Raw genomic sequence first — 17,947 nt, forward strand, 5'->3', positions numbered from 1 at the left:
GGCTGGGATTAAGGTGTCACTTTTAAATTTATAAAAGCACAAATCATTAGTACATGCATACTTAGAGAAGTCTTTTCTGCATAGTCATTACAAGAAGTACAGTAATTTTCATTTTTACATTAAGACAAAGGTAACACACTTCATTATAACTATTGTAGACAAAGGTAACACACTTCATTATAACTGTTGTAGACAAAGGTAACACACTTCATTATAACTGTTGTAGACAAAGGTAACACACTTTATTATAACTGTTGTAGACAAAGGTAACACTTTATTATAACTGTTGTAGACAAAGGTAACACACTTCATTATAACTGTTGTAGACAAAGGTAACACTTCATTATAACTGTTGTAGACAAAGGTAACACTTCATTATAACTGTTGTAGACAAAGGTAACACACTTCATTATAACTGTTGTAGACAAAGGTAACACACTTCATTATAACTGTTGTAGACAAAGGTAACACACTTCATTATAACTGTTGCAGATAAAGGTAACACTTCATTATAACTGTTGTAGACAAAGGTAACACTTCATTATAACTGTTGTAGACAAAGATAACACACTTCATTATAACTGTTGTAGACAAAGGTAACACACTTCATTATAACTGTTGTAGACAAAGGTAACACTTTATTATAACTGTTGTAGACAAAGGTAACACACTTCATTATAACTGTTGTAGACAAAGGTAACACACTTCATTATAACTGTTGTAGACAAAGGTAACACTTCATTATAACTGTTGTAGACAAAGGTAACACTTTATTATAACTGTTGTAGACAAAGGTAACACTTTATTATAACTGTTGTAGACAAAGGTAACACTTCATTATAACTGTTGTAGACAAAGGTAACACTTCATTATAACTGTTGTGATAAAGGTAACACTTCATTATAACTGTTGTAGACAAAGGTAACACTTCATTATAACTGTTGTAGACAAAGGTAACACTTTATTATAACTGTTGTAGACAAAGGTAACACTTCATTATAACTGTTGTAGACAAAGGTAACACACTTCATTATAACTGTTGTAGACAAAGGTAACACACTTCATTATAACTGTTGTAGACAAAGGTAACACACTTCATTATAACTGTTGTTATAACTGTTGTAGACAAAGGTAACACTTCATTATAACTGTTGTAGACAAAGGTAACACTTCATTATAACTGTTGTAGACAAAGGTAACACTTTATTATAACTGTTGTAGACAAAGGTAACACACTTCATTATAACTGTTGTAGACAAAGGTAACACTTCATTATAACTGTTGTAGACAAAGGTAACACACTTCATTATTACTGTTGTAGACAAAGGTAACACACTTCATTATAACTGTTGTAGACAAAGGTAACACACTTCATTATAACTGTTGTAGACAAAGGTAACACACTTCATTATAACTGTTGTAGACTCACGTAATTCTTGTGAACACTGAAAGCTCATATTTTCTTGTTAAGATTACATGCAAGCACATTGCTGCCAGAGGAAAAATAATTAATAGCATACCTGACTGCTAGCTTTGAGTGATACAAGTAAAATGTTCTGTAACAACTAACTATACTAATACAGTACATATTGCATTTTACCTTGACATTTATATTTTTTACAGTAGGATTTTCAAATGATAAATTTATTTTAGAAAATCTGAAAGCAGCAAATAAACAACATTGTAGGACAGTATCAATTTTTATATGTCTTGAGCAATAAATCTTCTAGAAAAAATATACAATTTTTCAAATAATGAACAAGTTTCATTATTCTTTGTTGTTTCATGTGACATACAAAAGCTTGTGTAGTTTACTGATACTGTGCTACAATATTTTTTATGTTGGACCACAAGTTTATAAAATGGCTTAGCCAATTTGCTGTAAATTTTATAGTCAGCTAAAAACCTGATATTATTATTATTTCTAAACATATATAGTAACTTTATGTAAAGAGACAATAACTAACTAAATATAAAACATGTTAGGCTGAGCAAGTAAAATCAAAGTAACAGTAAGCAAAAACATATTAGATTGAGTAGGCAGAACCACAGTAACAATAAACAAAAATATGTTAGGTTGAGCAGGTGAAACCAAAGCAACAGTAAATAAAAATATATTAGGTTGAGCAGTTAGGACCAAGGTAACAGTAGACAAAAACAAGTTGAGTTGAGCAGTTAGAACCAAAGTAACAGTAGACAAAAACATGTTAAATTGAGCAGTTAGGACTAAAGTAACAGTAAACAAAAACATGTTGAGTTGAGCAGTTAGAACCAAAGTAACAGTAAACAAAAACATGTCAGGTTGCGCAGGTGGAACCAAAGTAACAGTAAACAAAAACATGTCAGGTTGAGCAGGTGGAATCAAAGTAACAGTAAGTAAAAACATGTTGGGCTAAGTAGTTAGAAACTAAGATTTTGTTTGGTTTTAGTATAACTGTACAGATAGAAAAAAAATGAGAGCCATATATAGATGAAGAAAAACCTTATACTGTCTATCAATAGGTAATTTGTTATTCTTTTGTTGTTGAAAACAATTATTATTGTATTTGAGTTGTCATTCTGAAATGCAGCAAAATTATCATCTATAAAGTTATGAATGTAAAAGAAAAAAAAACATTCTACTCAGAACTGTACAAAATACTCTGACAATTTGTGGGGATTTTTTTAATATAAAATAAGCAAAATAAGGAGTGGAAATGTGATGCTGTAAAACCTGATACAATGATGCTAAATATTTAGTACTAGTTTATGATTCTTGTTTTCCTAATTTGTAAAACTGATAGTTATCAAGTGAAATGTATTAAAACCATTTTGATGAAATTTCTGCATGCAAAAGTTGCTTATATGGGATCAGTTAAAATGAATGGCTAAAATATCACTTAATATTTACTAACATGCTTTTTTATTTGTAACCATATAATTTACTGTTAAACCACCTATCATGGTTACAAGTACAACTGTATAGAAGTTGCCATGGGTAGGTGAGGAAGAATAGAGAAATATCAGGAAATGGTTGGGTTAAACAGGAAGATAACAAAGATAAGGAATTGTGTAGTCGAATCAGTGGACTTAACTCAAGACCCCAAATACCTCTTTCTGTGAAAAAGATGTCACATAGGGAAACAGTAGGTAAATGTACTTGAGAAGGAATGGATCCAACAGATCCCAACAATGCATCAGCCAAGCCTGAAAAGCCAGAGTTAAAGATGAAATGTATGCCATTGTATTAAACAGAAAACAGCAAACCCTTTAAGAGACAAATGAATTAACTGAGCAAGCATGTGCATAGACAATAATACATGCAAAATTGTAGACAACATCAGTCTAATATAGGAAAATTAAGGTTGTGAGAAATACACCAATGCATTAGGGTTTGATTCACACAATGTAACGAGAAATTCCAAGGATTAGGATTCAAGATAAGGGAAAGAATACTAACTTCTGATGGAAGTTGATCCCCAAAATGCTTGGCATGAATCCCAACAAGAGGTGAGGGAGGGAAAACTAAATATTGGCCCACAGGTCCTTCACCAAAAAAGGCAGGCCGAGTACACTGCACAACAAAGTATTTACTTCTTGAACACTGTTGAGTGTTCCTTATAGATTTTTGGCTGCTGATCACGAAAATCACATCCAAATTTGCCCATCACGTACTGTTTCATCAAAATCTTCAGTTTCATCAGGACATTGCTACAATGGAAAAATGATATCAGGGCAACTGGAATCCGTCAATGCTTGCTGACTACTGTTGGACACTGCAACTTGATGAACCGACATTAAATACAAATGAAAATCAGGAGCAAAACAATTTTAATTATGTTGAACTTAACAGCAGTTGAACAACTGCCATGACATCCTTGGCAATTAAATACGTTATTGCCGGAAAACAGTTAACTGTCTATTTCTCAGAGTTTCTACATGATAAAGCAAAACCAAAACTATATTTGGGCATGCCTACCAGGTACCTGTCACAATCATCAAAAACTTTTCAAAAAAACTTTTCAAAAAAATTGTTGTGCAGTGGTATCGTAGGAAAAAGAAGATAAGGATAAGAGAGTACAAACCTGTTTATCTCCATAACAAGTGAACAAGGTCTGGGTAAATCCCCCAATATCCTTCATGACTAGGGAAGCATAATATATATATACACAGTGGAGCGCCATTAAGCCGCGGACCAGTAAACCGCAAAATCGCTTAAGCCGCTGTAGCAAGTCTTGTGAGCGAGGATTATCATGGCTCACTGCTAATTTAAGAACGTGTAAAAACGAGGCTTACGAATTTAATCCTGGCTTTATAACTTCAAGGGGATATTTAAAAAGGATTTGCTTTAATTTGGGAAATAAATAAAATATATTACAATAGAAATCGACCGTTAATCTACCTTATCTGCTCCCTATGTCAGCTTTATGGAGGCCGCATTGTTACCGAATCACACCTCTTCATACATTAAAGTTAATCTGTGGTAAATCCGTGAAAAAAGTGATCAATAATTAAAGTATTATTTTTAATTCAATAATCTGATATTTTTATGGAATTGTATAAATATTGGCCACAAACCCAATAGAAATCACTTCAGTTTCTGAATTAATAGTGAGCATATCATATTGACAAATTCCTACCCTATGAGTACCAAACGTAAACATGCATCATATGACGTTCAGCAAAAGCTGAATGTCATAGAAAGAATACGAAACGGTGAAACTCGCACTAAAGTTAGTAGAGAGTCAGGCATACCTGAGTCTACATTGCGTGGGTGGATTAAAGATGAGAATAAATTAAGAGCATTTCTTGATGAACTTGATGAGGGTGGTTTGAAACGCAAGAGAGCTAGAACAGCACAAGATCCTGAGATAGACAAGGCAACGTTCAATGCATTTTGTGAAGCCAGAAACAATGGAATTCCCATATCTGGACCAGTTATTCAAGCACAAGCAGATAAACTACACAAGGAACTTCATGGCCCTAATGCAGATCCAGAGTTTACTGTTTCAAGTGGTTGGTTAAGAAGGTGGAAGCAGTGACACGGCATATTGCAAGTAAAAATCAATGGTGAGATCAAGTCAACAGACACTGTAGCAGCAGAAGAGTTCATCCCTAAGTTCCAAGAATTCATTGAAGAACAGCAACTTTTTGAGGAGCAGATCTATAACGCAGATGAAACAGGTCTTTACTATAGAATTTTGCCAGATAGAACTTTAGCTATGAAGAAAGACAAGAACAGCAAAGAAGGCTACAAACCAATCAAGGACAGGGTGACCATGTTGTTCTGCTGTAACTGGACTGGTCTACACAAGCTGACACCACTCTGCATCGGGAAGTACAGGTCACTCAAGTGCTTCCATAAAGTGAACATGTCAACACTGCCAGTAGACTACACTCATAGCCAGAACGCCTGGATGACAGCTGCGATCTTTGAAAACTGGTTTCACAAGACGTTCGTCCCTGATGTCCGGAAACACCTGAGGAACAAGGGACTAGAACCTAGAGCCTGCCTACTCCAAGATAACTGTCCAGCCCACCCGCCTGCAGAGACGTTGAGGTCCAGAGATGGGAAGATTTTCGTCTACTATCTGCCCAAGAACACAACATCTAAAATCCAGCCCCTAGATCAAGGAATTATTTCAGCTTTTAAGTCCAATTACAGAAAAGAGTTAATCAAGTCCATGGTAGAAGAAGACAAGAGCATCCCCGAGTTTCTCAAGAAGGTATGGGTTAAGCAAGCGCTCTATTTATCAGAGACAGCGTGGCAAGCGGTAAAAGCAGAATCGATCCAGAAGTGTTGGAACAAGGCCCTGGGGGGGTCCATTCACTGAAGGCAACAGAGAAGAAGACTCAGATGATGATGAAGAAGAATTCCTTGGTTTCACCCCAGCAGAAGTGAAAGAAGCAGAGCAGAAGTTAATGAAAGCTGTCTACTCAACTGTTCCCGTCCAAGAAATTCTGTCAGCGTGGTTCTCCATTGATGATGATGTACCAGTAGCTTCCTCAATTTTAGCAGAAGAGACCATGAGCGAAGATGAAGATCCTGCCCCAGTACCTCCAACAAGAACTGCAGATGAAGCCGTCAAAGGACTTGAGGTAGCCCTAGAGTACTATGAGCGTGAGGGAGACAAGCTGAAAACACTACAGCTAAAGTCCATAATTAGAGATGCCAAGAAGAGGGCAACAATGAGCAAGAAGCAAGCAACAATAATGTCATAATTTACCAAGAAATAAACTGTATTTGAACTATATTATCTGTATTTGTAATTTTTAAAATTAATAAATTGAATAAAATTTTTGTGATAATAATGTAAAAAGTGGATAAAAATTTAATGTGGTTTCGTATATATTCTTAAGAATTTCAAATGTAATAACTCAGCATGAAACTAACTTTTTTGTTTATATTTGTTATGTTTTTAAAAAATGTGAAATAAAATGGTTTGAAATGTATTTTATTTGTTTTTTCTTATCGTTTAACTGCCAGTTAAATAATTCGGTATTAAATATTTAATAATTTATGCAACTGCTCAATATCGCTAACACGAGATATAAAATGGCGGCCAACATGTAACACGGGAAGACGAAATTTTACAATAAAAAGGTTTATTTTTATTGTAATCTTTATATTATTAATAAATCTTAATCAAAATTGTGTTGTATATTTTATTTATTAAAAAGGGGAAAAGCGAACCATAGCAATGCATTGGTTGTTTGTGTTAAAACGGCACTTGTCAATAGTATCTGAATAGTCTATACATTAATATTATAATAATCACGCAATGGCCCAGATGAAGCTCCTCGGCGGAGCTGTTGGCAACTTCGGCTTTTCAGTCACAAAGGTTTAAGCTGAGGACCACTTAAGCCGCAGTTAAGCAGGTTGACCCCCCAAATACCACAGCTTAACGGCGCTCTACTGTATATGGGGAGGATATACTATTGAAATTCTTCTCCTCCCTGGGAGAAACCCTAAGAGCTGCCATGACAGCATATTCTTCGTGAGGTGGTTGTGAAGATTGCATGAAAATTTCTCACTGAACAACTGCCATGACATCCTTGGCCAATAACTGAGTAGTGATAGTTAGTAAATCCTTACCAACAATATCAGCTGTGGTGGTTATAACAATCTGAAACTGTGAGTGCATACTGACAAGTCCAATTGTAAATTTAAAAAAAATATGAAAACTTATAATAAACAACCTTACACAATTTACAAGCACGAAAAAGTAAAAACAATACAGAAAACTATATATGTAAAAATGGCTGGTATAGATAGAGAAAGCACTATGTAGAGGAGCGAAAAATGTTTTGACCTTCTTCTGTCATTGTCAAAATGCTGTTCACTCCTCTTTATAGTGCTTTCTACACCCATACCAGCTGTTTTTACATATTTAATTTTCTCTACAAGTGAGTTTTCTTGTCATCATGGAATGCAGAAAAGTATGTCTGTGGTAGAGAGGAAAACACACACAAATTAGTGAGCAAAAACAAGCACGTCTGTACAGTATAACTGTGATTAAAGAGGGCAAATGTGGAGAGGGTACTGGTTACAATAAAGGTTATATTGCCTTTCTATTGGTGGAAAGCTGCTGCATACTCATATACAGAAGCAGGAAATGGAAGGCTAGTGGTGAGCTTTGAAAATTTGCACTAATAAAGAATAGTACTAATTGAGAAATGATATTTTGTGAGGGGTGGATTAAGCATCATATGGGAACTTAGGGTTGAACTTCACCAACCCACAATTTCTCTTATATCTACTTCTCAAAGTCTTTGGTACACAAAAGAACATCAATTTATCTAAAAATATTTCTTTATCATGTATTCTTTTAGGTAGTCTTTGATGAATTTCAACCTGCATACATCCTAAATATATTCCAAAGGAAACTGAGAATAACACTCAATGTTAAGACTTAAAAAAACAATTCTTCATACCTTGAAACCGTGCATAGCCAAGAGCTTCGCCACGAAAGCTTTTAACGTACTTAACACCATACACAATGATCGGCCTCCTAAGGATGTGTGCAAGAGTGAATATATGAAGCTGTTCCAGGGCTGAGCCAGGTTGAGTGGCTAAAGATAGTAGCATGGTCCAGTCCTCCTGCCACTGAGTTTCATCCAGTGAAAAGTGAAGAAGGTCAGCCTGAAGTGTTTCAGCTTCCTTCCATCGCCAATAAAGCCTAAGAAACAACCATTAACATACGTGTGTTTTTTCCAAACCAATAGGTGTTTCAAGCTTAGGAAAATAAACACAATTTCTAGATTGTTTTAACAATAGAAATAGGAAATGATTAGCCTGCACTAAATTAGAAGTCAAGAAAAATATCATACCTTTAATTTAACACCAATCACTATATGAGAATAAGAGAGAAAAAGGATTTATAAGATTAAAAGAAAAGGCACATTTTATATGACACATACCCCCTAAAAATATAGAAGAATGCGTATTTTATGTACAGCATGTCCAATGAGTGATAAAAATAAAAAAGGTAGATTATTTAATTTAAATGCCTACTGAATAATAAAAAGACAGAAGGAACATTTTGTGGACCATATGTAGGGTTGTTTGATTGACTCAACTAATCTATATAATTAATTGTTTATAAGCAGCATTTCCAATTATTCCAACTATTCAAGTAAATGAATACTGTCATTATTATTTTTTATTATAATTGAAGTTTGATCAGTGTAATTAGTTATGGAACAACTCACAAAAATAATCGAATAATCAAAATTACTATTACTATTTTAAACTATTCAAATTATCCATATATTGACATTATGATTTCTACTGTATTATTTCTCTAAATTAATTGAAGTTTATCAAGTTTGAACCAGGCATGCCAGATGATGAAGAAAGTTTCCTTGTGATCTGAGTGTCTGGGATTCAATTCTCACCCCCACCAAATTTACTTACTATTTCAACTGCATGGGTATGATATTTGTAAGCGTGTTATAGTAGAGCTACTGGTGTTAGCTGTCACTGCCCCATATTTTAAACTGATGGCAAGAACCAAAGAATGGTGGAATTGATCCTACACTACTGATTGTGACATAATGACATTACAGCTGAAAGGATGAATACATCTTAGGGCACAGGTTATCGAATCCATGTTGTTCAATTCAAAAAACAACCATTCTATGTACCTTGTCCTGGGGTATACACTGGTTACTTATTATATGCTACACGGTGTCCAAACTGAAGTGGGGGGGGATTTAGTGGACTCAAGTCTCCCTTTAGCCAAAATTTTTAAAATTGTGCAAAAACATACACACTGATTAAAAATCATGTTTAGATGAACACTCAACTCTAGATTGAACTGCTTTAAAGCATGACACATATACTTTTTTGTTATTCATCTAGTAACCTTTATAACACACAAAGAATATATTCATACTTCTACTGACTGTAAACATAATTCATCTACTCTAGCTTGTGGTGTGTAAAGAGTAATTCATAGTAATACGTTCTTGCTTTACATCTTGTTACAGCTATCAGGATATTCAAAAACAAGTCTAAGAATTCTCATGATCACATTTAGAAATTGAATATTGAGTAACTTATTGTTGGTTGGTTTAATCCAATGTTTGTTGCTTACATGATGCCTTAATTGTCTGCTATTCTAACTCTACTCAGAGTGAGTTTCAAAACTCCCAAAGACAGCATGGACAAGAAGGACTTTCACCTGATTTTCCTCTATGACTTCAAACTTGGACAAAATGCTACCGAAATTACACAGAACATTAACGAGGCATTCGGCCATGGATCTGTTACTGAACATACAGTTATGAGTTAATTCCAAAGGTTTCGACATGAAGATGAAAGTCTTGAAGACCATGTAGGTCATGGAAGGAAGCCATCCTTACGTGAAAACACATTAAGGGAAGCAGTTGAGACAGAGTCTCGCACAACAATATGTGAGCTTGCAGAAAAGCTATGCAAAAGAAAATCAAGCTTTGCCAACTATCTGAGTGCAATTGGAAAGATGAAAAAGTTGGATAATTGGGTTCCACAAGAACTGACTGAAGATCAACAAAATCGGCATTATGAAATGTGTCAAGGATGACACTCCAAGTTGAATGAATTGGGAATCGAGGTTCTGCCTCATCTACCTTATTCTCTAGACCTTTCCCCTACAGATTTTCATTTTTCCAAGCATTTTCATAACTTTTTGAACAATAAATGCTTTCAAAAGCAGGCAGCTGCAGAAGAAGCTTTCAGGGAGTTCATTGACCATAGAAACTCTGATTTTTACAGCAGAGGCATAAATTGAATCGTTACATGTTGTCAAAAGTGTGTTGATGCAAGCGGCATTTACTTTGGTTAAAGTATGTTTTACAACACTGGTTTATACTTTTCCAAACTTCACAGTTCAAAAATGACATTTACTTCTGGACAACCTAATAATATATCTACAGCTCAATTAATTGTGATTTATTTTCAGTAATATTTCCACAGTAATGTTCATATACAATTTAAAAGAAGCAAAATTCCATTGCCTTCTTGTCAGGAATACAGATCATGCTTGACAGCAGTCATTATAAAAATATTTTCCAGAAATCCTGGAACTTTCACTAAAAATGTATAATGAGTTCTTGAAACATTTCAAAAGAGTGCTCAAGAAATAACCAGTAATGCTAAAAAAATCCCAGTAGTTAATAGAATGGAACATATATTGTACAATATCTTTACTTGTAATAAACAAAAGAACAGTGAATAATATTACAATGTAACATGAAGTGTACCAATACAAACATTTTATCACAACATTTAAAAGTCTAGATTTATGTTCTTTTCATTACTTTCAAGTCCTAATGCTACCCTGAAAAACATCCTAGAAGTGTGGTATATACAAAATGTTACCAAGATAGCCTTCTTACTTTGGTTCTGTTGTAGAATAACTTGTCAACAGACACTTAATACTAGAAATACGGATCTTGTGGTCTGCTCTCTACAACACTAAGAAACAGCCACCAATATAATGAACTAAACCAAAATTACACTACAACCAAAATCAAAGAAAAACAATTCACTGAAATATAAAGAAACCTCAAAGAAAACTTAAAACAGCTACAAATTTTATCTCTTACAAAAAAACAGTAAACACATGTCTGGCCAGGACTAGAAACAAACATTAATAAACAATAAAACATAAATCTTGATGTTATTAATTTTACTAAACACTAAACGAATTAGGAAAAAGAATCAGAAAGAAAAAACTTAATCCATGAAAAAAAAAGTTTCAAAATTAAACTACTTCTCAGGTTCAGTAACAATATCATGCAATAATTAGAAATAATCTTATCTATATCTTATGTAAATATTCTCAATACAAGCTCAGTTAAACTGGCCATGTTTGAACCCAAAATCAAGCTTTATAGTTTCCATACTATAATTTCTAATGTGTTTTGTATATTTTTATAAAACTTTGCAAGCTTTCATTGAGCATTAAGTCTTTTCTGAACAAAACATCACAATTTTTAACAAAGTATTTTCACTAAATATTTCCTCATAAATTCCTGGAGTCAAAGTATTGACTGCTCCTAATGCAAAGTGATTTTCATATTAAGCTTAGAAATACTTTTTTTCACCAGAAAACTATCATATTTCATTTTTGTAATCTCTAAACCTCCTAAATAAATTTCAAATTTTTTAAAAAATCAAACTTTAAATTTTATCTGCTATTTCTTCTACTCTATCTCTACAAGGTTGGTCAAGTTGTAACATGAAACTGTTATTACTTTATCTTAAGTAGCTTTAAACTTCTAACAGCATACAGCTGTTTTCCTTATTTCTAATATTTTATTACCCTTTGAACCATGTTTAACTATTATTCCTGTTATATAAATTGTAAATCATTTCACAAATGTGTAGCTCACATTAATTTACGAAATTACACTAATGCACGAGCTACTTGGAAGCATACCTTGTGAAAATAGTATTGTCACTATAGTTATATTATTTTTCCTTACTTTTACCTTGTCTAAATCTTATCTGAACTAAAATGCTTCTAATTTTTGCATTCTAGTTACTTATGTAATAATAAATAAAGAATAATACTCTTCTTTTTTTTTATTCTGTTGATGAAATTTAACCCTACTATTTATACTAATGGTAATATTGCAATAAATAAATAATTTTATATTTAACTAGATAATGCTCTGAAGAACACAAAATAATAATGTGTAAAAATCAGATGGTGTCCTATAACTACAGCAATTTTTCTGGCTTTTTAAATGTGCAATAACAGCCATTAAAAACTCAGTTATGCTTGTCAAAGTGTTTCGCATAGGAATAAGATTTGAACCAGCAGTGAAATTAACACTTTTCTGTATAGAGAATAATACAATATAATAGGTCACTACAAACTAAAATCTTCACTTTCTATTGGTTATAAATAATATAGTATTAAATGTCAGGAAGAACTCCTGCCAATTTTTGAAAGAGAGGATGTGATAAATAATTTATGATTCTGTAACTAAATGTGATTGAAGGTCATAAAAATTATGCTTTGCCACAGTAATAACCATACTGTAATGAGTAATTTATGTTACATTTTATTTTTCTTGGAGGGGTGGTAAATATATCATTGAAGAGGGGATACCTAGAGTGCAAATGTCACAATTCTCATACTAACATCCTCATACATTTTCATGTACAACAGTAAACATTGTACTGTTTGTTTTTCTATGATCAGAGTGAATTTGTTCCTGCTAGATTATCTGTTCAGTTTTAGTTTCGTTTCTTGAGTAGATACAGCTTGTGCACACTGTACTAATTCATAATTAGTGAATAGTTCATAGTTTGCGAGAACATAATATTTTCAGTGAAGGTAAAGGAAAAAAATGTTTAGAAGATTTTTCATTGTACTGCTCAACCTGTGTGATAACAATACTTGACCTTGTAATTACACTTTACTCATTGATGAGACATAGAACAAAAGTGGATGAGGTAAGATATGCAATGTAGATATAATTATAGCCAAATAAAAGAATAAAGTCATTTGATAATGCAAACTAAAAAAACACTAATCTGACTGGACTCACAATCATATGGAAGAACTGTAAAGAAGTATCAAGAACTATATGTAATCAATAATTATGGATATCTGGTTAATATGATTAGCTACATTGTAGCAGGAACTGTACAAAAATTATATTGCAAAAAATATGAAGCCAAGCTAATCACCATCTTTACCATGGAAGGAATAACAATTCTATCAATAATATAAATAATGAACAGAACCACTATAAATTAAAGATATTATTTAACCAACTCCACTAACAGTCTTTTAGTTCCACAAATAAAATAATAATATTTAAAAAAACTTGAACAACTAGTACAAAAATACTTACACATGCAAAAATATTAAAGGTCATAATCACAATATAAATTACCCAAATATTTTCCATAACCATTACCTAATATGGTCATAAAAATGATATGATAATGATAAAAACAATGTACAGATAGAGGCAATGTAGACATAGGTTAAATTTAGAGGTAACAAAAAGCCTTTGAAAATTTACAAGGACCTTTAACAATTTTATAACATGATATATAAGGACAATAATTTTTAATGATCAGTTAGTTCATTTAGTAAAGATATACATATCTCAGTTCTCTATAACAAAGCTATGCTCTTTCATTTTTAACAACAGTTAATTTTTCCAAGAATTAGTTTATTTAGTTACCAACATCCCAGTTTTTTTAATACAATACTCTTTTCTCAAGAGTATTCATACTTGTGAACAGTTTCTAAAAATAACCTGCAACTTGAGAATTATTTAAACATTTCTAACTTGTAATCAAGTAAAGCTGTAAACATATGTACATTTAGTAGTTTTGTGAAAACCTGTATGAAGAAATCCACATAATGGTAATTGTACTTTCAACCTACTAAAAATTTCTTACTATGTTGTGTATAAGACATATTTTTACACAAAATAGTTTTGGATTAAAGAACTAATTGTTTCTGTACCTGTTTATCATGCTACAGAGTTGTAGTTTAAAAATATATTTAAACTACAAACAAAGAAAATAAAACAAGCTGAAAGGAGGAAGATAGATTTTACATGAGAAAAATCAAATAATGAGCCTGACAAGTAATTGATTAGCAAGTTCCACTGACACGACAGCCAGATGTTCAAGTGAGGTCTGATTTATTGCTGTTCTTCTAACCTGTGTAACTCATTATGTTATAGAGCTTGTGATAAGTACCTCTAATTGCCCAGTTCTAAACACATGTCCAATATTACGTAGGAAGACTTTACATCCACTGAGTAGTAATTTATCAGTTTTATAGGAGTCAGATTCTCTATACTAAGCGTGACTTGTTGCCAATAAATTTCAACAATAAATGGAAAGCACAAAATCCACTTGTTTTAAAATAATATATTTAAAACAAGTCAAACTTATGCACAAAAATCTGTCATACTATTGGTTATTACAATTGTATCCAGAGCTTTAAATACTTGTCTCCTTTTTGACAAATTCCACATAGGCAAGTTCAAATACTTTAAAAAATCTTTTGACAAGACAAATTATTCTATTATATTCTGTTATTATAATACAAACTGTGATACTCATCTTATATTCACAATTATAACTGTTGGTTACTACAGTTGTATTCATAGCTATAAATACTTGTCTCCTTTTTGTTAAAGTCCACACAGGCAGGTTTAGTTACATTAGAACACTCTTTGAAAAGACATATTATTCTCGTCTATCTCTATTGTTATAATACAGGCTGTAAATCTCACTTTAGAAATTGCCATTGTATGCTCTTTATGGTTAAACTCATAATTACGCAGTCTAATTTCAATTTTTTACTGTTACTAACTTACTTGTGTTAACTTGGTTGTCCAACTGAAGCTTAGAACTTATACAAATAACAAAACTTTATGATGTAACACTTAAAGTGAAGAGAAGAATTTAGAAGGTTCAAGTAATGTTACATCAATTCACAACAACAGAACTGCATATGAAATGATTCATAAAAGGTTACATGAGCAAATTTGCAATAAATTATCAAATAAAAAAATATTAAATTTAACACTCATATATATCTAATGCACACACTTCACAAGTTATTTAACCACAGCAATGTATCACATAAATTATTATTTTAGGTAAGACTTCTGCACTTTCTGCAGTAAAAAATAAATGATTATAATTTTTAATTTGTTACAACAGAAAATGCTTACAAACTCAATTAGTGCAAACTTACTATTAAGTGAGCTACAACCACATCTTTGACTGTCATGATTCAATAAAAAATTTGTTAAACTTGACAAAAATTGTTTATAAGTATCTTTATTGTAAAGTTAATTTCAGTTGGACTGATTTACATTTAATTTCATAATTGTTGTTTGTGTGTGTAGTTTTTTGCCAACCTTATTTATCAATTTTTATTTCAATTTCGATAAACAACTTGATACTGTGTACACTTGTTCTTGAAGAACGATAAATACTACATGATTTTATTACTATTTGGCAACAATATTATACTTTCATGTGACAGAAAATATTTTTTCTAGACTGCAAATATCACTATTATATGTCTTAAAAATTTCAAAAATGCAACTCTTTCCTTAACTTAAAATCCAATAGTATAGGTCTCTTGAAATAATAACAATAAAATTAGAAACTGAAACAATTTCCCTAATTAATTAAAACCAAGCTCCTAATGGCTCATTTCGTGATTTAATATACAAATTTCAGTTTTCCTGGGTGATTAATTTTTATTAGAGGATTGTTATATAATTCACCTTCAGAGAAACATTGTAAAATCTTCTATTACAATATTTTCATCTAAACAAACTGCAATTTGTGCATTATTCATAACATAGGGTCCTTCACTGTTACATTTTATGTTCTGCAACATACAGCATTTTTGTTTTGTAAATTTTAGGTCATATCAATATTAAACTTATATAGGATACTGCATATTTTAACACTTACACTGGAGCAGCTTCACATAAGCTATCTCCTAAAGCTCGACGTAAAGAGTTATCTTGATCAAAAACTCCCCAAGTGGCTTGCAGAGCTGAATCCAAGAGACAATCACCTGCACTACGATTCCACAGGGCATATAATCTTGAACCAAGTCGTTCAGTTAGCTCTAGACTCCAATTAATGATGGGTGATTCTTCTTCAAGTTCTGTTAAAGGACAATACAGAAAAATGTCCATACTTGAAGTATTCAGTAGGTGAAAATATAGCAACTTTATAGCATTTCATGTTCACCATCTCTTGTAATTGCTCTAGGACCCATAATTGGATTGAGTGCATCTCCAATTTTTAAAAATTTTTTTTGGTTTTTGACAAATAACATTGAACAATTGTATGATTACAGTTTATTTTAATAGTTTATTTTTATATATTATTGTTATAACAGAACACAACAAAGAATCATATGCATACTGCTTGTTTTGTTTTTTACACAATTTTCCTACATTCATCAACAGATTATATGCATTTATTCTTTATTTTTGTAATAACAAATAAAAAAGCAGAATTATTTAGCTACACTGATTTTTTTACCATTACTTATATTCTTCACCAACACAGAATGATCTACATATGGTTTCTTATACACTCACCATCAAAAACTGTATAATATACCTTTTTGAACGTCTCTATCCAGTAGTTCATCAAATACCCTTTGTTGTACTGAAGTAGAAAAGTCTTCTATTTCTGAAAAAGAAATGAAAACTAAAACTTTTAATATTGACTTCAAAATATAATATTATAGTTCTAGCTAAAACTTTTAATATCCAATATGTTGTAGAGTTTGAGTAAAATTTCACTGCTTACACATCAAAAAAATAAAAATGACGAAACATATTACATATTTTAAAAATACAAAAAATCAAAAGTTGCTGAGTCTCTGGAAGATATATTTAATCAGATCGTACATTATGATTTATTTTACAACAAATCAAATATTATATAATATTTGGTGAAATGTGAGGGTGCTTCAATGTATATACAGAGATGAATAAAATTATGATAGTAATTTGATGATAAACTAATAAAAAATGATAGAAAGAAACCTTTTAAACTTAGAATTAGATCTTTCCCAATTTACTGGTTAAAACAAATAAAAAACAAAACTATAAATAAATATTTAACATTATTCAAAGGCGTCCTCTAAACCGTAGCTGAAGTTGGAGAATATTTCACTTGCACAGAAAATACTCCATGTCATCTACTATAGGCAGCTACAATACATACAAAAAAACGTTAACAGCAAGATGCAATATCCAAAACAACATAAACAGCCTACTAAGACATTGTGCGACATTATAAACTGCAGGTAACCACAAGGCAAAAATTCTTTATGATTTAGCATAATGCACCAGTTAAAACAGCAGAGAATCCTATTCCTAATGCATTATCTTATAGTAATTAATGCCATGAAGTTACATTACTGAGTAAAATATTAAGTTCATACACAATAACAGTAAACAACATTATGTTTACAGTCAAGAGGTTTAAATTATTAACCAAAATATATATATACAAGAGTAACATTTTTTTGTATCAGTACTTTTATAAAGTATAACAACTGTAAATGTTCTTTATACCTTGGATTTTATAGTTTTAATATTTCCTTCTGGAAAATTCTTATTAAGCAAGTGGTTGTCTGTGTTTGTTACACCATGTTTTACATATATTATTTAATTCATTTAGATTCTGATTGTTCTTTACATTTTAACCATATGTTTGCACCAATAAACCAAATTCATATTCGTGAAGTTATACACAGTAATACTTGTTATAATCCAACATTTACTTAAGGTATTTTCAAAAAATGTATCAATTTTTAGTGAACATTACAAATATTTTTTATAAATAAAATTCAGAATTTTTAACAGAGAGCTTAGAGATTTGTGTGAATTTACAAAACCTTTACTGAGTCAATCTGAGAGAAATGTGATTATCATACCAAGAATATAAAAT

General features: G+C 31.7%; 1 protein-coding gene across 4 annotated transcripts in view; it reads right to left on the reverse strand.

Moving 5' to 3' along the window:
• The window catches only part of LOC143255471 (ubiquitin thioesterase zranb1-A-like), a 57,582-nt gene that overhangs the window by 6,894 nt on the left and 32,741 nt on the right, over window positions 1-17,947 (reverse strand). For all 4 annotated transcript variants that reach the window (XR_013030672.1, XM_076511188.1, XM_076511186.1 and 1 more), the window contains exons 7-9: window positions 16,607-16,678; window positions 15,944-16,142; window positions 7,915-8,159 (exon numbers count right to left, since the gene is read on the reverse strand). Coding sequence is in view for 3 of the 4 variants with exons in the window: in XM_076511188.1 (XP_076367303.1) it covers window positions 7,915-8,159; window positions 15,944-16,142; window positions 16,607-16,678 (516 nt within the window). In the remaining variant the exon portion in view is untranslated. The remainder of the gene's footprint in view (window positions 1-7,914; window positions 8,160-15,943; window positions 16,143-16,606; window positions 16,679-17,947) is intronic.

Source organism: Tachypleus tridentatus, chromosome 7, assembly GCF_004210375.1.
Source record: "Tachypleus tridentatus isolate NWPU-2018 chromosome 7, ASM421037v1, whole genome shotgun sequence".
Lineage (NCBI taxonomy): Eukaryota > Metazoa > Arthropoda > Merostomata > Xiphosura > Limulidae > Tachypleus > Tachypleus tridentatus.